General features: G+C 48.9%; 2 protein-coding genes across 9 annotated transcripts in view; one reads left to right on the top strand and one right to left on the bottom strand.

Annotated features, from left to right (window-relative positions):
- Gpa2 (Glycoprotein hormone alpha 2) overlaps window positions 1-17,476 on the bottom strand; it is a 166,611-nt gene that overhangs the window by 126,004 nt on the left and 23,131 nt on the right. The gene's annotated exons all lie outside the window — the stretch shown is intronic.
- Window positions 1-17,476, top strand: part of LOC135920285 (uncharacterized) — a 59,994-nt gene that overhangs the window by 38,120 nt on the left and 4,398 nt on the right. For 4 of the 8 annotated variants that reach the window (XM_065454459.2, XM_065454460.1, XM_065454465.2 and 1 more), the window contains 2 exons: window positions 10,510-10,609; window positions 17,067-17,336. In XM_065454459.2, coding sequence (XP_065310531.1) covers window positions 10,510-10,609; window positions 17,067-17,336 — 370 coding nt within the window. Of the gene's footprint in view, window positions 1-2,589; window positions 2,847-10,509; window positions 10,610-16,930; window positions 17,337-17,476 lie in introns of those variants that run through there. The other 4 variants (XM_065454464.2, XM_070527886.1, XM_065454461.2 and 1 more) reach the window with 2 other exon arrangements.

The raw sequence follows: 17,476 nt of genomic DNA, 5'->3' as shown, positions 1-17,476 counted from the left end.
CCGCCATAGGTCAAATATGGTTCGGTACGTGCAGTCCATATATGCGGCGCCCTCGCCCTTTTGACCTATCATGGATGGCTAATGACTGATTTGGAATAAACATATTGAAATAGTTCGCGTTATTGTGGCCATGGGTGTGTACAATGTGTAGGTGTCTTTATGTACAGATTATTGCGCGTCATTCACAATTTAGAGAAAATATATTCGGCACTCTCTTTTATACACGTCTGATGATTGTCAATTGCCTGTTTCTGATTGGTTAGTAGTTCAGAGTACCTTTCTTCACTATATAGTGCTGCAGCCGAAAGGTCCCGTGCTGACCATATCCGCGCGTTTAAATCGCTAGCTAATATGCACATGAGTCATAGGTCACGTGAGTGAAATCAGAACAAAGGGTGTTAACCGAGGGGCCCGATTTTCATTAATCATATCGTAAGAAGCCAACAAACAAAGACACCAAGGACAGCACAGGAGAAACTAATTGTACTTACTAATTGAAATAAAAAAATATCATAAATAATGGAATTGAAAGTGGATGAAAAAACAACTTGCCGCAGGTGGGGAACGATATGTCACGTCTTCGCATTACGCAGGCGATGCTCTATCAATTCAGCTACCGCGGCGCCGTCTTCCCATCCACTTTCTGGGGTATTGATGTGTTACTACTAGAACTAACCCTGGGAGTGTTAGCCAGCGCCACCACTCACGAACCTTGGCGACGGATGTGGAACATCCTTTCTGTCGCAGGCGTCATGAATACTTGATCCTTCTGGGTGAACACAGCTGGTCAATAAACCCACAAGTGCTACCTGAACGTATCTGGCGCCTAGCCGAGTGTCCTTCAGGACCCCCACTTTGGGCAATTAAGTTTTACCACCACCTACCACCTGAAGGCATCAATGTTGCCGGATTCGAGACCGTCGGTAGACACGCGTAATGCCAAGGTGTTGGATCGTTCCCCACCTGCGGCAAGTTGTTTTTTCATCCACTTTCGTTGCCGTTGATTTATCGTTTCTTTGATTCAATTAGTAAGTACAAGTAATTTCCTCTGTGCTGCACTTGGTGTCTTATTTGTTGGCTTCTTATGATGGAAGTGAACTCAGAACACATGTGGCGCACAACCTTTAGACAGGCGCCGCAGTCGATGGGGCTGATTAGGTATTCATGAGAGCTAAGGATATGGAAATAAGGAAATATTTGTGGTTCGAATATAGTGCGCGCTCACAGCAAGTCGAGATCGGTTAGAAACGGACGCCAAAGGGGGGGGGGGGGGATTGCCGAGAAAGCACAGTTTTGAAACATCGACAAGAGTGCATGCTGCGCGCCTGTCTTGCGGCTGCATTCTCGTGCGGCAGCCACCGCTATCGCAGGAACAGAGTCAACCTACTTCATTTATCGTGGCGCCGTGATGCGTCAATTTCTCAGTGCTGAAACCGAAATTGATTCGCACAAGTAAGTGTAATAATAAACTATGGAGTTTTACGTGCCAAAACAACGATCTGATTGTGAGGCACGCCGTAGTGGGGGACTCTGGAATAAATTGTACCGCCTGCGTTTCTTTAACGTGGACCTAAATCTAAGTGCACAGGTGTTTCGCATGTCGCGCTCATTGAAATGCGGCCGCCGTGGCATGAATTTCGTGCTACGCCCACGTGCTTATAGCAGCCCAACGCCATAGCCACTAAGCAACCACGGCAGGTGCTGGAAAAAAGTATTGCAGGAAATGTTTAGGAAGTTGTGACGCGTGACAGTATCTTTTCCGGGGTTTAAAAGGTGCGGGTCTTGATTTAACGCAAAAAAAAAACTAAATAATTAGTCAAAAACTTCATGTCAATACCCTTCTAAAGTTCCACGCGCGTGGTAATTTTTTTTCCATACTCGATGAAAAGAGCGCTACGAAGACGCGGACTAAGAGAACAACATGTACGACGGACAAGGCGCTTGTCCAGCGTACATGTTCCTCTTTCAGTCCGCGTCTTCGTAGCGCTCTTTTCATCAAGTATGCAAAACCGACTCGCCCACATCAAGCTTCTGCTAATTTTTCTCCCCTCGACAGGTTTTGCACAGTATAGGTACACAATCTCGTATGCTAAGGGAAATAATACGGTTCCAGTTAGGAATTTTAGCGGGTTTCCACACCAAAGGTAAACCAAAAACTAACATACGGCAGTCTGCATCAAAGTCATAGAAAAAATGTGATAGTCATTTCATGTGGTTCCTTTTTAACATAAGTCGGTTTCCCCTGGAAAGTGTGAGAATTTAATTACGTTCAAGGGTCAACAAAGTAAACCGCAGGACGCGCCTGTTCGTGCGGCCATGGAGATGGTCTTCCCTTAATGCAAGCAAAGATTACGAATGGTGGCTATGGACGATGGCCAAAAGGCCACGCGTCCAAACCATTGTACACGCCTGCAGAAAGAGAGATAATTACAGGTTGCGTGCCGGACATATACATATGTCGCGACAAGGCTGAGAAGGACCCCGAACAGCCCTATTTATGCCGTCATTTTCAAATCAGTTGTCGATATATCAAATCAAATTAGATAATTTATTTTTTGTTTCCTTTTTTATTTTTGTTTCTTCTCTGAGAATTTGAAGCTACTTTGTGGGAGACGCCACTCCCTTAACTACGGCGATGGACGTGGAGTCGCCTGGAGAGGTTCCTGGTCCTTCTACGTCAACAGCGACCGCACCGAGAAAGCGGTCTAGTCGCCCGAGTGACACCTACAGCGAGGACACTGTGATCTACTCAGGGACCGGTGATGAAACCTCGGATGACAGCGACTTCGTGCCCGTAGCGAAGCACAAAGCAAAGAGAAGACTCGTCACGACGTCTCCTTCCACAAGTAAGGCAACTGTGATTCCGACGCGAAAGCCATCAGACCTCACCATTTTATATGTGCCTGTGGCTGCTAGCGACAATCTAAACCGGATCAACCGCCAAGCCACATCTGTATCGCTCGAGGCACTTGTTCCGGGTCAGATCAAAGATATAAGGATCAACGCCCGTAAGAACATCCTCGCTATAGATGTCACAAACCGCAGCGCGCTAGACATTCTAAGCAAAGTTAAGGTGATGGATAGCATCAACGTACGCTGCTATAAACAAGACCATCATGACTCTACGGCCGGCGTTGTGTATGACGTAGATAATTCCATAAGCGATGCTGACCTGCATATACTCATCAAGCCGGCGACAGAGGGAATTGCCATATTGCAAGCCCGTCGCCTGGGAAACTCGCAGTGTGTCAAGTTAACTTTCAAAGGAGACAGCGTACCGTCCCACGTCAAGGTCGGTCACTTCCGACACATTGTACGCCCTTTTGTGCCAAAGCCGCTTCAGTGCAGGAAATGTCAAAGGATAGGGCACGTTAGTGCGGTTTGCACAAACGCTGCCGTGTGCTCACGGTGCTCTGGGTCGCACAGCTCCGACGCCTGTCGTGCAGAAAACCAAAAGTGCGCCAATTGTCAGGGCTCTCACGATGCAACTTCGAAGAATTGCCCACATGTGAAAAATGAGGCGAAAGTCTTAAGGCAAATGGTCAGGGATGGTTCCTCGCACAGGGAGGCTGCCGCTAAGGTGCGACGTCGACGTTCACGTCGCCGGAGATCTAGGAAACCCACTGCTATTGCTAAGGATGCACCGCATCCACTGACAGTCCAGAAACTTCCGCATACAACTAGCAATAGCAGCAATGACTATCCTCAGCAGACAGTCTCCAATATCATTGCCTCAACCGAGGAGTGGCCGCCATTGCCACGGCTAGATCCACCAGCGGAGCGGCAAGATATAGCACGCTCGCCGAATCATGCTTCACCTTCTGGCAGCAACCAAGACAACGACAAACAAGTTGTCACCATGATAAGGGCCCTTATGAACACGCTACGAGCACTACTGACCGCCATACACACTCCGGCGGCTCGAGGCGCACTTCAAATACTGGATGCCCTGTATCCGGTACTTTCCGGTCTTGAGAAGTACCATGGCTGCTCCTCTACATTCGTTCCTGAAAGAGGTCAAGGAAGCGTCTATCTTCCAATGGAATGTCAGAGGCATTAAATCGCGCATTTCGGACTTTCGTCCGTTTGTTTTTAAGAACAAATTTCCAATAATTGTCATTTGTGAACCAAACGTTGAGAGCGCCATCCGCCTATCAGGATATGAAGCTTTCATGTCTGCCACCTGTACTGACCGCAGCAAAGTCATCGTTTATATCAGATGCGATTTCACATATGTTTTACACCCAGTGGCACCTGATGACGACAATCAGTATGTGTGTTTGACTATAAAATGCAAGAACGTCGCACTCACGCTCATAGGTGCCTACATTTCACCTTCGAGTCGATTTGACAGCACAAGACTAGGTCGAATTTTAACAGCGACACCTGGACCATGGGTTATTACCGGCGACTTCAATGCGCATCATCCGCTATGGGGAAGCTTAAAGATGGACTGTCGAGGAAGACGTGTATTCTCCTTCGCGTCGGACCATGGCAGTCCCACCTTTCTGCGGGGATTGACATACAGCAGCTGCCTGGACTTGACTTTTGTTTCAAGATGCCTCAGTGCCAGTGTGAAATGGTTCACGGACAACGAAACGCATGGTAGTGACCACGTTCCAACGTATGTTAAAATCGACGGCATACGCAAGTCACACTCTACTGGAGTTCTTCATCACGTCGACTGGCCTAAATACACGTTGCTCATGGAGAAGAATTGCCCAGAGATCCGGGACTGTCTGCCTGGCAACATCGAGAAGCTAATTAACGCCGCTGCTCAAGAAGCCACAAGATCTTTTAGGCCTATTCCTAAATTTTCTGAGTTCGAAGCGGAATTGGAGCGGCTTCGAGCGATCCGCCGTCGCGCGGAAAGAAGGTACAGGCGCACCAAGTCCATCTACGACCTAAGGGAGGCGAGATGCATACAGAAGAAGATCCAGCGTCGGATCAACTCCCTGCAGTCTCTAAGATGGAAAAACTTCTGTGATACCCTTGATCCGCATAAACCCCTGTCACATATATGGAGGACAGTGCGTAGTCTTCGAACATCACCGCAACAACGCCACCCCTTCAAATGCCTGGCTCTCTACCAAGGTCGCAGAGAGATCGACGTAGCGGAGGACTTCTGTTTCAAGGTTGCTGGTCTACCGCCATCGTTCGCTACACGTGATCCCCGTGATGTTCCAATCTCGCGGGATTCTCGTATGGACAATCTGTTTACCATCGAGGAGTTGCAGGCGGCGTTGGCAGCGTGCAGACGTTCCTCATCGCCTGGGCCTGACGGGGTGACATACGTAGCTCTTGGAAACCTCGGTCACACAGCCCGGCATGCACTTCAAGACGTGTACAATAATTCATGGCGTGAAGGAGAAGTTCCAGCTGCATGGAAGTCCAGCCGCCTTGTGCCTTTGCTCAAGCCAGGTAAATCACCCCTAGACGTGGCGTCTTATCGTCCCATTGCTCTGGCCAGTTGTCTAGGAAAGGTGATGGAGAGGATGGTGCTGACGCGTCTAGAGTGGTATCTAGAACATTACAGGTTATATCCTGACGCTATGGCAGGCTTTCGAAGCGGGCGCTCTTCTATAGACAACGTCATAGATCTTGTCTCGTCTGTTCAGCACGAAAAAAGCCTCAGGAGACTGTCAGCGGCGATGTTCCTGGATGTTAAAGGCGCATATGACAACGTAACCCATCAAGCCATCCTGGACGCCTTGGGTGATGTCGGCCTAGGCGGCCTTGTTTTTCGGTGGATATCCAGCTTCCTGAAGGACAGGTCATTCTTTGTGCAAACAGAGGACGGTGCGTCATCACAACGCAACACCTACCGAGGCGTACCTCAAGGCGGAGCCTTGAGCCCCACTCTATTTAACCTGGTGCTCATCGACCTGGTTCATACCCTTCCAGAATCCGTCCAAGTGTCGATCTATGCAGACGATATATGCATTTGGTCATCAGGAGCGACGCGTCCTCAGGTGCGCGCCAGACTTCAAAAAGCGGCCACACTAACATCCGGTTATCTTCGAGCACGAGGTCTGGAGCTGTCCTGCGGGAAGTGCTCTATAGTCGCCTTCACGCGTAAAGCAATGACACCATACGTTATCAGAATTAATGGACAACCAATTGCCTACGAGAAGACGCACCGCTTTCTAGGAGTAATAATAGACCGAGACCTTTCCTGGAGTCCTCATATCTCCTACCTAAAAAGGAAATTAGTCATGATAACCCACGTGCTCAGATTTCTTGCGGGAAAGTCATGGGGTGCGTCTGTGAGTGCGATGCTCCAACTATACAACGCACTGTTCCTCGGTCTCCTGCGCTATAGCTTACCTGTACTGGGTGGGACCGGTAAGACCAACCTCCGTGCCCTCCAATCTGTACAAGCTCTAGCTCTGCGAATTTGCCTTGGTCTTCCCAGATGTGCGTCCACGGCAGCAACAATAGCCATCGCGCATGACCACCCCATCAACACGTATCTTCAAGTCGACACTTTAAGGACGCATATCAGGCACTTCGCCCGATTTCCATCGCATCATCTCGCCTCCCTTCCTGCCGCTCGACCTTGTTCAGCGTTTAGCAAGATTATTGCCGCCAACCATGGAACTTTACCGTCAAACTTCACGCCTGCAGCACGACCATCTCAACCGCTGTGGTGCATCCACCCACTCCAGGCTCTTCTTGTTATTCCCGGTATCAAAAGGAAAACAGAGATGTCAACTTTCGCCCTCAAACAAACCGTGCTTTCAGTGCTTCATGAACAGCACAGAGGACGCATCCACGTTTACACAGACGGTTCTGTATCCTATAATAGTTCAGCTGGAGCAGTGGTGATTCCCACAGAGTGCGTCACCCTCAAGTTCAAGACATCTCACATTACATCATCGACAGCTGCAGAACTCGCAGCTATCCGTGCTGCTCTGGAGTTTATTGTTCAGAAATCATCACATTCATGGTCCATCTTATGTGACTCAAAGGCAGCTCTTCAGTGTCTGATGTCCCCTTTCAACCATGGACCAAATGAGCAAATAGTAGCAGACATCCGACTACTCCACCATCACGCAATCAACAATGGACACAACATCATCTACCAGTGGATACCGGGTCACTGTGGAATTTCAGGAAATGACAGTGCGGATGACGCCACCCGGTCGGCTCATGATGGCGCCCAGATTATACCCATACCGCTGTCAAGGACAGATGCAGCCACAAGTCTTAGCTCCCTCGCCCGCGAGCTTACACAGAATCTGTGGAACACCAGTGAATTCACGAACGCACGTCTCCACAAATTGGATCCACGTCTGCAACTCGGCCTACCACCAGGGTTGCCACGAGCGGAAGCAACACTTCTGTGCCGCCTGTGGCTCGGCGTGGCATTCACGAACTCATATTCATTCCGCATTGGAATGGCCGACAGCCCTACTTGTGACACCTGCGGCTGCGAGGAGACGATTGAACACCTCCTTTGTGAATGTCCCCGTTACGCAGTGCGAAGAACAGTGCTCGTGACCGCTCTCGCAAAACTGGACAATCGCCCCTTTACAGAGGAAAAAGCTCTAGGACATTGGTCCAGACGGGCTTCGGCACTCAAGGCCGTAAGGGCTTTGTTGAAGTTTTTAAGGACGTGCGAATTGTGCGACCGCCTTTGAACGTTGTAGAGCGTAGTTTCGCGTTACTGTGCGAATTTTCTTTTTTTTTTCCTCTTCTTCTTCTTTCTCCTTTCATTCCCTTTACCCCTTTCCCCAGCACAGGGTAGCCAGCCGGTACTTACACTGGCTAACCTCCCTGTCCTTCCTCTCCTTTGTCTCCTCCTCCTGCATATGCTTTCCAGTGCCCATCGTGGCCTCTTGATTAGGTTAGTTGCCTGTTATGCTTGTTTGAAATTTGAAGTATGCTCAACCACCTTTCGTTTCAATTGTTAGTAAATATTTCATTCTTCGGCGATTTCTTCGCACGGCGGATTCAATTGTGGCATAGCGCGTCTGCAACCTTACGCTTCAGTTTCAAGCTGTGTGTCAGTTCAAATGCGAACTCTTGTGTATCACCGATGACTCATGCCGCACTTTCTTTTAATTCAAGGAGGTGTTGGTGCCTGAAGTCCCTCGTTAGTGCGGCGTTTATTTATGCTATGAAAGGAGATCGCGCATAAAAGCCCGACGCTCGGACAAAGAGTAGAAACCTCATGCTTCCAGCTATACCGTTCCGAATTCACGTTCGCTTTCGTTCGGGGCCCATCCACAAAGACCGAAAAGGAGCGGAAAACTGGCGGCCGCCACATGCACAAACAGGTGGAAGAGCGCATGGAAGTGAGGATGGCCGGGACACAGCCGGAACGTTCAGGTACCGGCCATGCAGGATAGCACCGGACGGGGCGGTGGCCTTATTCGATTCAGTGCACAACTGGAGCGGCGCGGGAGGACGTCACGCGCTCCGCGCACCCGACAATAGACCGGGCATGCGGTCGCAGCGGGCGCGGCCCACGTGTCGCTGTAAGAAGTGGTGGAAAGGCGCGAATCAAATGCAGCCGCTCACTCCCGGCACTGTGTCCCGTCGACAGCGAGAAACGCCGTTCCCGCTACGCGTTTCACGGGCCGTTGCGGCGTCCATTCTGTTAGAAGTCCGTGGGCGCGTACCACTTGGCCACTACGCAGGACGCCCTGAGACGACGCACTTTGCTTCAGGACCAAATGGGGACCATGGTGCCACATCGGAACAGGATTACTTGCGAGTTGCTACTCCGCGTTTAGTGTTTGGTCGTTTCCCACGAGCTGTGCAACAGCGACAATGGGATAAGAGCTGCGTCGTCTTTGTTCCGTTTGCTCCAACCGTCAGAAGTGTGCAGTGCCAACGGAAAGGAGCCTTTGTGTTGCAGGCCATGTGTGGTTCATCCTAAGTTGGCGATGAGTGTGCATCTCTGAAACGGCAATTCGGTCAACGGGACCTCTGTGTGACGTGTTCCTGAACACAACTCACCCGAGGAGTTATGTGCAGTGCGACATAAAGCTGCTACGAAATGGACTGCTCTTAATACTGCTTTCCCAGTGAGGGGATTATAGTGGTTCTCTTTACCTTGCACTGGGCGTCGACTGCGTCTCGGCAGGAAGAGTTATATAGCTGAGAAAGGAGTCTAATTGCGACATTACGAGGTGTCAGCAAAAATAGTAAATTGCTGCTTGTTTCTTCGATGATTGGCACAACAGTGCGTACAGCGCTGAATAGAATACTATCAGTGTGCACTTAAGTCGGTAGAAAGTAACCGCGATTGCTTTATGAAGGCCGTCACAATCAATAGTTCTTGGTTCGCGCGAGTGTTCTTTGGTGACATTTGAAAAACGGTATTACTTGCAGCAAATTTGCGCTGTACGCCTTCACTTGGAGCCAGCATAAAGCACGTATTTCATTCGCCTCCCTTCGATCCTGGATGCGCCCAGGAGCAAAAAACGGTTTTCTTACGTCACCGTTCAATCAATCTTCGTTTCGCCAACCTGCCACCGGCAGCTCGTCCTGATACCTCGGTCATGAAGGCGCTGCCCCTTGTGCAAGGGAGTGGTGCAGAGACGAGTGAAGCAATCTAGTGGCGACATTGTTGCGAAATCACTTGTCGATCCAAGGACGCCAACGCGTTCGTTTCTTGATGTCTAAGCGCTGTAGAGAATGTCGCTGATAGCCCTCAAGGTATATGCTCGTTGACGAGGTTGTTGTGACGTCACCTTCAGCTTATTTGACAGAGACCTGTCCGACAACAAATGGATACGGGGAACACGTGGCATACATCTGTGATTTAGAGGCGACCTGGTTGTGTTCGATCGCTTTCATGACCGCAGAACAGCCGATTGCTTTCGTGACTGCGGATCGTGTCTGATACTGAGCGTTTCCACCAGCACGCTTGCTATCGTTAAGACATCGAAGTAGACGTGAATTTGTGTGTCGTCGAGGATCTCACTGATGTCAATATGTCTCGAGCAGCGACAAGATTTATTAACCCACTGGCACCGTGGTTCTACTGTCTGCCTTATTCGACAATTTGACGACAGCCGGTTTGGTGGACCTGTGACCTCAAGCGTGGACCGGCAAACGAGGGACTGTACTGTTAAATTCGCGTTGTGACGACGAGACTCTCCAATCATGATTATCAACGAATGTTTTGTTCAGCGCGCTTTCCTAGCTCTGGGACATTCAAGTGCGAATGCGTATGTTCGCCCTACCCTTCGCGAAATGCAATCAAGGCTCTGCTTCCGAGACCGAACGATACGCGAGCAAAGGTTTCGAGAGACATTGCTGTGTTCTGCGAGTCACCATGAGTCCCGTGTTTCTCTGACGGGTTGGTAACACTCATGGCAACAGACCACACAATATATTATTTTGCGTTTCCTTTGTAGTTGCATTGTATTTATTTTGCTTCTCCATGGTCATATTCGTATTGCAGTACGCAACGAACTGCCTCTTTGAGACCTAAATAAGCAAACACATCATACAGAGAATTCTAGCAATACTAAAATATTTATCATTGCGCAGATTCCAAAGAAACATTCAACGGCGGGATTGGCCCAGTTCGTCATATCGAGAAAACTGGAATCCTGACGAGGGGGCCTGGAAAACTCTTCCGGTGCAAAAGGTAAGGCTGCGATGTCAAATCAGTTAGTACGGCTTTCTTATTAGTTTGCTTCAAAATAACGCAAATGGTTCTGTACATTATATATCTACTTCCCGAGAGTGAGTAACCTGACATGCACATCGCCTTTTTAAACAGCATTTTTCTTCAAGCCACCCGTTATTCCTTTTAAAGTCACCAATTACCTTAAAAGCGTAGAGCGCTTTCTTTTACGGTACCTCTGACATTTCAGGCAGGTTCATTATCACTGACAGGCATATCATTAAGGGTGTACCAGGATTTTACTATTAGCTGTCTTCATGTGCCACAGCATACTCTATAGTCATATCATAAGAAGCCCACAAACACTGACACCAAGGACAACATAGGGGAACTTATTTGTGCTTAGTAAATGAAGTAAAGAAACGATAAATAGTGGAAATGAAAGTGGATGAAAAACCAAATTGCCGCAGGTGGGGAATGATCCCACAACCTTAGCAACGTGGTGGGGATCGGTCCCCACCTACGGCAAGTGGAGTTTGCATCCACTCTCATTTCTATTAATTTATTGTTTCTTTATTTCATTTATTAAGCACAAGTAATTTCCTCTATGTTGTCCTTAGTGTCAGTGCTTGCTGGCTTTTTATGATATGACTAATAAAAATTTGGCCCCTCGGTTAACCCCCTTTCTTCTCGTTTAGTATACTCTATAGTACGTTAGGCTTCTAATGTCGACAGTAAAAAAGATTAGCCAACCAACATTCTATCAGTGCAATGGTGCTCATGTTTGACTTTTAGAATTTACTTCTACATCACTTCCGAATCTATTCTGAGCGCACATAAAGCGGAAGAATATTTTCCGAGGGCATAGTGCACGCTTAATGCGCGTACACTACACGTTTGCCAAGTTTGAGAGATCATATAAGACGCTTGTCATTGATTTGTTTGCATACAGCACCGCCTCGCGTCTTGATGAGTCCGCTGGCAGCAGTTGCCGTGCCCATCGAAAAACATCCGATCATCTTGAGTAAGCCGTCTAAGAAAAGCAAGGAAGTTAAGTAATGCGTACAAACATATGAGAGGACAGCCTGTGTTTTCCTAAAGTATACTATCGCAAGCACTCTGCACTCAGTGAAATCGCTTCCCCAAGCGAGAACCAGCTAAGATGCTGATATTTTTGGTTCATGGGTGCCGTCATCTTGGGCTCTTACACAAACCATTTATGAGTTTTGCTTCAAGTGGCGCCAAATTAAAAAGGTCACGCGACATTGAACGACCCCGTACAACCATATCCATGCATACGAATCGACCGTACCGTTCATTTCGTTACTGCACGTAGGAAACGGCAACGCCAGCAGGTCGAGATGGCAGCCCACCCAAGCACTTCCGTAAGCTAACCTGTATGATTGTATTTTCGGATGACGGAAATAAACTCCAGCTGCCAACTTGCAGTAGGCGCGTGCAGCACTGCCGATCCACACGGTGTGCTCGCGTGTCCAGAGCTTGTCTCAGGATGTCAACACTGTTTTTTGCTGTCTCAGGATTCGTGATTGGTAATCAGCCTCGCGAAGAAGCGCAAAAGTACATTTATCTAGACTAAGTAGTGACAAATTAACCGGGATCATGAGGAGGAAAGTTCCTTACGAACAAGAACTGGCCTACAGCACATATGAAAAGCATTCCAAATAATCACCAACAGCTTACCGATATTTTGGGGAAAAAGACAGTGTGCAATCAGTGCATTCTACGTGCACTATACTGTGGCGCTGAAACTTTGGTGATAACAAAGGAAAGAGAGAAAGAAAAATACAAGAGAGGAAAGGCAGACAAGACGCACGTCCAGTTTGCTAGCCTGCACTGGGGGATGGGGGTATGGGGAAAATGAGCGAGAGAGAGCACAGTTTCGCGCACCTTTGATGGTTCGCACCGAGTCTACACGCGGTCGCCAAGACCTGTCGACTTGAGATACTCCAACAACGGTTTCGTGGCTTTCAGTTCCATCGACGCGTACGGCCATGGTCCAGGGAACTTCATTTTCAAAAATGGTCTAGAGTCCAACCGGTTAAATGCTGTTCGGAGAGCTTCACGCTCGACGTCGTACTAGGGACAGAGACATGTGCGCAATTGTTCCTATAGATCCACATTAGCCGCACATGGGCGCATCCCCCATTGCAATGAGGAACCAGTATGCCTTTGTAAATGCCACCCCGAGCGAGAGGCGGCACAATACTGTCGTCTCAGACTGGGAAACTTCTCATGGCACTTGTAGTTTTGGGAATGGATCAAGACTGTGAACAAAGCAGCGTTACTGCATATGTGTTCGTCGTCACGTACAATGTGCGTACTTGAGCATTCTGTGGAAAGTGCGCAAGCGCCATCCGGCTTTCCTTAACGTTTTATTTTACGGTATCTGTTTGTTTGTTTTTTTGTTTGTTTGTTTGTTTGTTTGTTTGTTTGTTTGTTTGTTTGTTTGTTTGTTTGTTTGTTTGTTTGTTTGTTTGTTTGTTTGTTTGTTTGTTTGTTTGTTTGTTTGTTTGTTTGTTTGTTTGTTACATGAATAGATCGATCTATCGATGGATCGGGCGTAACTGATACGTACTGTCAGACTAAGCGAGGGGTTGCCGGCATCACACATGATGCTTAACTGTCCGACATGTACATAGAGTAATAGTAAAAAAAGAAACGTAAGACAAAAAGCAAGGACCATGGTAGTAGAAAAAATGGAAACGTAATGTGGTTTGGCGTGTTTTAAGAGACAGCAAGACAGCGGTATATATAGATTAGAGAGAAAACAAATTTAGCTGCTTTTATTGTGGTATAATTATAAAGTATACGGGAAGTGTTGTGATGCGTACGACAGTTTTAATAGTAAAATGAATGCCAAACGAAAGACACAAGCGCAGTTCATGACAGCGGAGGATTAGATCGTGTGGTGAGGGGAGTGAAAAATTTGCTAGCGCAGAAGTGGGTGACGCATAAGGGGGTAATCGAAACTTGCTGGAAGAAGCCTTCGTGTTGCGGGGATGATGATAGCGGTGGTGATGGCTGTCCGCCTGACTCAATGTGCCATGCATGCAACTGCCAGAGATGGAAATAAGGTTTTTTATTCGCAGAGACACATAGTTTCGCATTCTCGCAATTATTCGCAGATAAAGAAAATGAAGAAACAATGCCACCTGTGAAGCTGCGCGGCGGTGACCGCTCATGGCAAATTGTGTACTTTTACTGCGCTATTTAAGCAGACTGTTACGCCAAAATAAAACAAAACACCTCTCGCCGCTTTTCAAGAGCTAGCCTGGTGAACGCGCGCTCGGCCACCTCAGACGCGCGTGCCTCCTGCCGGGTGACCACACCGACCGGATTCCGGCGGTGGTGTTGCTGGACTAGGCCACCGGCTTCGACCGTGCTGAGACGATCACGTTGTACGATGAAAACGAAAAGTTCCTGCGTAAACATGCCGGCGGTGGCAGAAGATCACTCTTCACCAAGGTGGCTATATCGTGGAAGAAGGGACCCACCCAGAAATAAACTGCACCGCTGCCCCGAGCGGTAAACATTGGCGGCATATGCTTCACCGCAAAACCGATTGACCGATCAGCTCTCAGGAGAAGAAATCCGCAACATTAATGCGACAATAGTATTACAAAACAATTTTAGGGGGGAGGGGGGCGGGAATGTCGAATAAATTAAGCATGCATGTACACCCTGCGACAAAAGTTTACGGACCCCAGGATCTGCAAAAACGTTCAATTCCAGAGCAGCCTGTAGCAGTAGCCAGTAAAACTATACGACAATGTTAGCATATTCTAGTCAGGGCCCGAAATGCAAATACCAAACTGTGTTGCGAGGTTGCTGAGATGTTCAGGTTTTTCTCAGATCTCGCACCCCGCAATATTTTGTCGCTGGGTTGTCGCTGGGTTTTGTCAAATGGGGATTGAGGAAAAATGAAAAACCTTAACAAACCACCACAGCTTGTTTAAGCACTTCCTTCAATGTGTCAGTAGATGAGCACAACGGATTCGCTGGTGGGCTTGATCCAGCCGTGCATAATTAAGATCTTAATAAAGGGAAAATGAGACAGCCACCAAATCGTAGAAGTTGCTCATGAAGACGGCGTGCAGAAACCAATCCAGATGCAGAAGCGAAATACAGATGCAAAAGCGAAACTTCGAGTGCTCGCAAATGAAGCCACACAATCGTGGACAAACACACCTACTTTGCAGCACACACGTCCTCATAGACTAGACCCCTTTCTTCAAGTTCGTCCTCCGCCTGGAATATCCCGACCCGAGACAACGGTTCTTTACCGACTGTGGCTTGGTGTCGCTTTTACAAAATCCTTTGCTTTCCGCATCAAAAGGAAAGCTAACGCTACGTATGACCACAGCGGCAACGAGGAAACTATCGAACACGTTCTTTTTGTCATTGTCCCCGATACAGCGCACACAGGCGGTCATTCGCGACTACGCTGGCGCATCTTGACGACCGGCCGCTTTCGGGGCAGACAGTCCCGGACCGTACAGTTGTCACGCAAGACAGTCGAGGCCCTCTTGAGATTTTTACGTTCGAGTGGTCTATTAGAGAGACTCCAGTTCTCAAAGACGTTCCCAACCTGATTGATTTTTCTTGTCCTTGCTAATTTTCGCTATTCTTTACCTCTTTAATTTCCCCTTACCCTTCTCCCAGTACAGGGTAGCAAACAAGAATCTTCTCCGGTTAACCTCTCTGCCTTTCCCACCCCCGTTTCTCTCTCTCTCTCTCTGGGCGGGCGTCTATAGCAGCGTTTTCAATAACGTGTTGCATGGGCTAAGCGGTACACGACTTAATATAAGGAGATTCTTGCGTGAACCAGATGACTACAAAAAGAACATATGTGCGTATTCTTTATTTGATCTCACAGACTACACGCCTTATCTGCACGTAAATAACTCGACCACTAATATGCCGCGAGGGAGTCATTGGGTCTCTCAAAAAAAGAAAGATATATATATTACCATTATGACGCGAAGTGAGGCTGCAATGAAACAGGAAACGAAGCAATAATGCGGATGCCAGTAGAGCCCTTTTTCATCGTTACTGCCAACTGCCGTCGCAATATAAAGTGAGAGGACGAGTGATGACTTCTTTGTCACTGTCGGTGTTAAGGGCGTCATCCTCCGTGACACCAACCAAGGTTATTCGAGAAGGAGCACTTCAGGAATGCCCGCGACACGTTCGAACACGGCAGGCCCCCTCGCGAACTGGGCGGTGATGCACCGAAACCACTCGCTTTACGCGCTTGCACAACAGCGCACGTAGTCTAGCTCGAGGTTGTGATTAATGCACCGTAATCACATTGATGTGTCGCTTACAGCGTTCTAAATCAGGAGAAGAAAGACAGTGCGAAACGCACAGGGGCAACTCCCAGCTCGCCGCTCCTGCGCGAGGCGAAGTGGCCGCGGGCACGGACGGCGGGCGAAAATAAAATAAGAACAACAACCGCGTTATATTCGTGTCACAAATCCGAATATATACATATAACGAATATGCGTATAACGGAAGGCGCGTTCTGACGTCAGAAGTTCCTGAAAAGAATAAGATCTCATTATATATGTGCAGATACGGTATGTGCCAGTGACCCGCTCTCTTGTCAACGAGATTAAGCAGTAAAACAGCGGTATCAAAATATACTCATTTCTATATATACGCGCCTCCAAGCGCATAACGGCTAGATTAAAACGAAGAGTTCTATGCCCCCCCCCCCTTTTTTTTTTTCATGAGCTTCGGCCTGGCTGTTCGGTCGGATTCTTGCCGAATGAAGTCGGCCGGTCCTGGATATAGTGCGATGGACAATTGCACTGGTCCCGTAAATAGCGCAATGAAAAGTGTACCAATTCCGAAGACAAAGTAATCTGCGGTCGCGTGCACCGCGTGGGTCACACGTATTAATTACATCATGCACGTGGGTCCCGCATCTCGCTGATTCACCGGGAAGGCACGTAATAACTACATGCCTACCCGCCGCGGTTGCTCAGTGGCAATGGTGTTAGGCTGCTGAGCACGAGGTCGCGGAATCGAATCCCGGCCATGGCGGCCGCATTTCGATGGGGGCGAAATGCGAAAACACCCGTGTACTTAGATTTAGGTGCACGTTAAAGAACCCCAGGTGGTCTAAATTTCCGGAGTCCTCCACTACGGCGTGCCTCATAATCAGAAAGTGGTTTTGGCACGTAAAACCCCATAATTTAATTTTTTTTAACTACATGCTGCAAAACGCGTTGGAGAAGATGAACAGTTGTAAAAAAAAAAGCGCGCAGCACTGACCGCTTCACAAACATTCCCAAACAACGCATTGCATCTCTGCAGTTCTTCCTTCCACCCCTCGAGTAACCGTCTCGCGCCGCAGCAGCGATTCGTCGAGCGAGACGCGGCGCAGCCGTAGTAGCGGTGCACGCAACGTCTGACGTGCGTGCGAGACGTGCTGATCCGCGCCTGCCCGCAGCCCAGCCATGCGGGACTTCGTGGGCCTCAAGACGGGAGGCGACGCCTGCCCCTTCCGGTCTTCGCGCGAGTGCGGCGCCACAGCGAGGGGGCCTCCGCGCCGCGACTGCTCGGTGTTCGCCTCGCGCGGTCAGGCGCTCACCATGGAGCACCTGAGGGGCGGCGAGAACGAGGACGGCGACTGCGGGCGCTCGGCCAGCGCCCGGCCCGAGTGGTTCGACGCGCACAAGTTCGGCAGGGCCAAGGAGATCTTCAGGGAGCACTTGTTCAGGTACGCATCACCCGCGCGCGCACGCATTTCCCACTGAAATTACGGGGAGATGCAGGCCCGGCAGTTCAGCCGGCACGTGGGAACAATGGGTAGCAATTGGATTTGCCTACACTTCGTTCTTACGGCTTCGAACGGCCTTG

The sequence above is a fragment of the Dermacentor albipictus genome, chromosome 10 (genome assembly GCF_038994185.2).
Source record: "Dermacentor albipictus isolate Rhodes 1998 colony chromosome 10, USDA_Dalb.pri_finalv2, whole genome shotgun sequence".
NCBI classification, from domain to species: domain Eukaryota; kingdom Metazoa; phylum Arthropoda; class Arachnida; order Ixodida; family Ixodidae; genus Dermacentor; species Dermacentor albipictus.
This window is presented reverse-complemented; position numbering and strand designations above follow the sequence as displayed.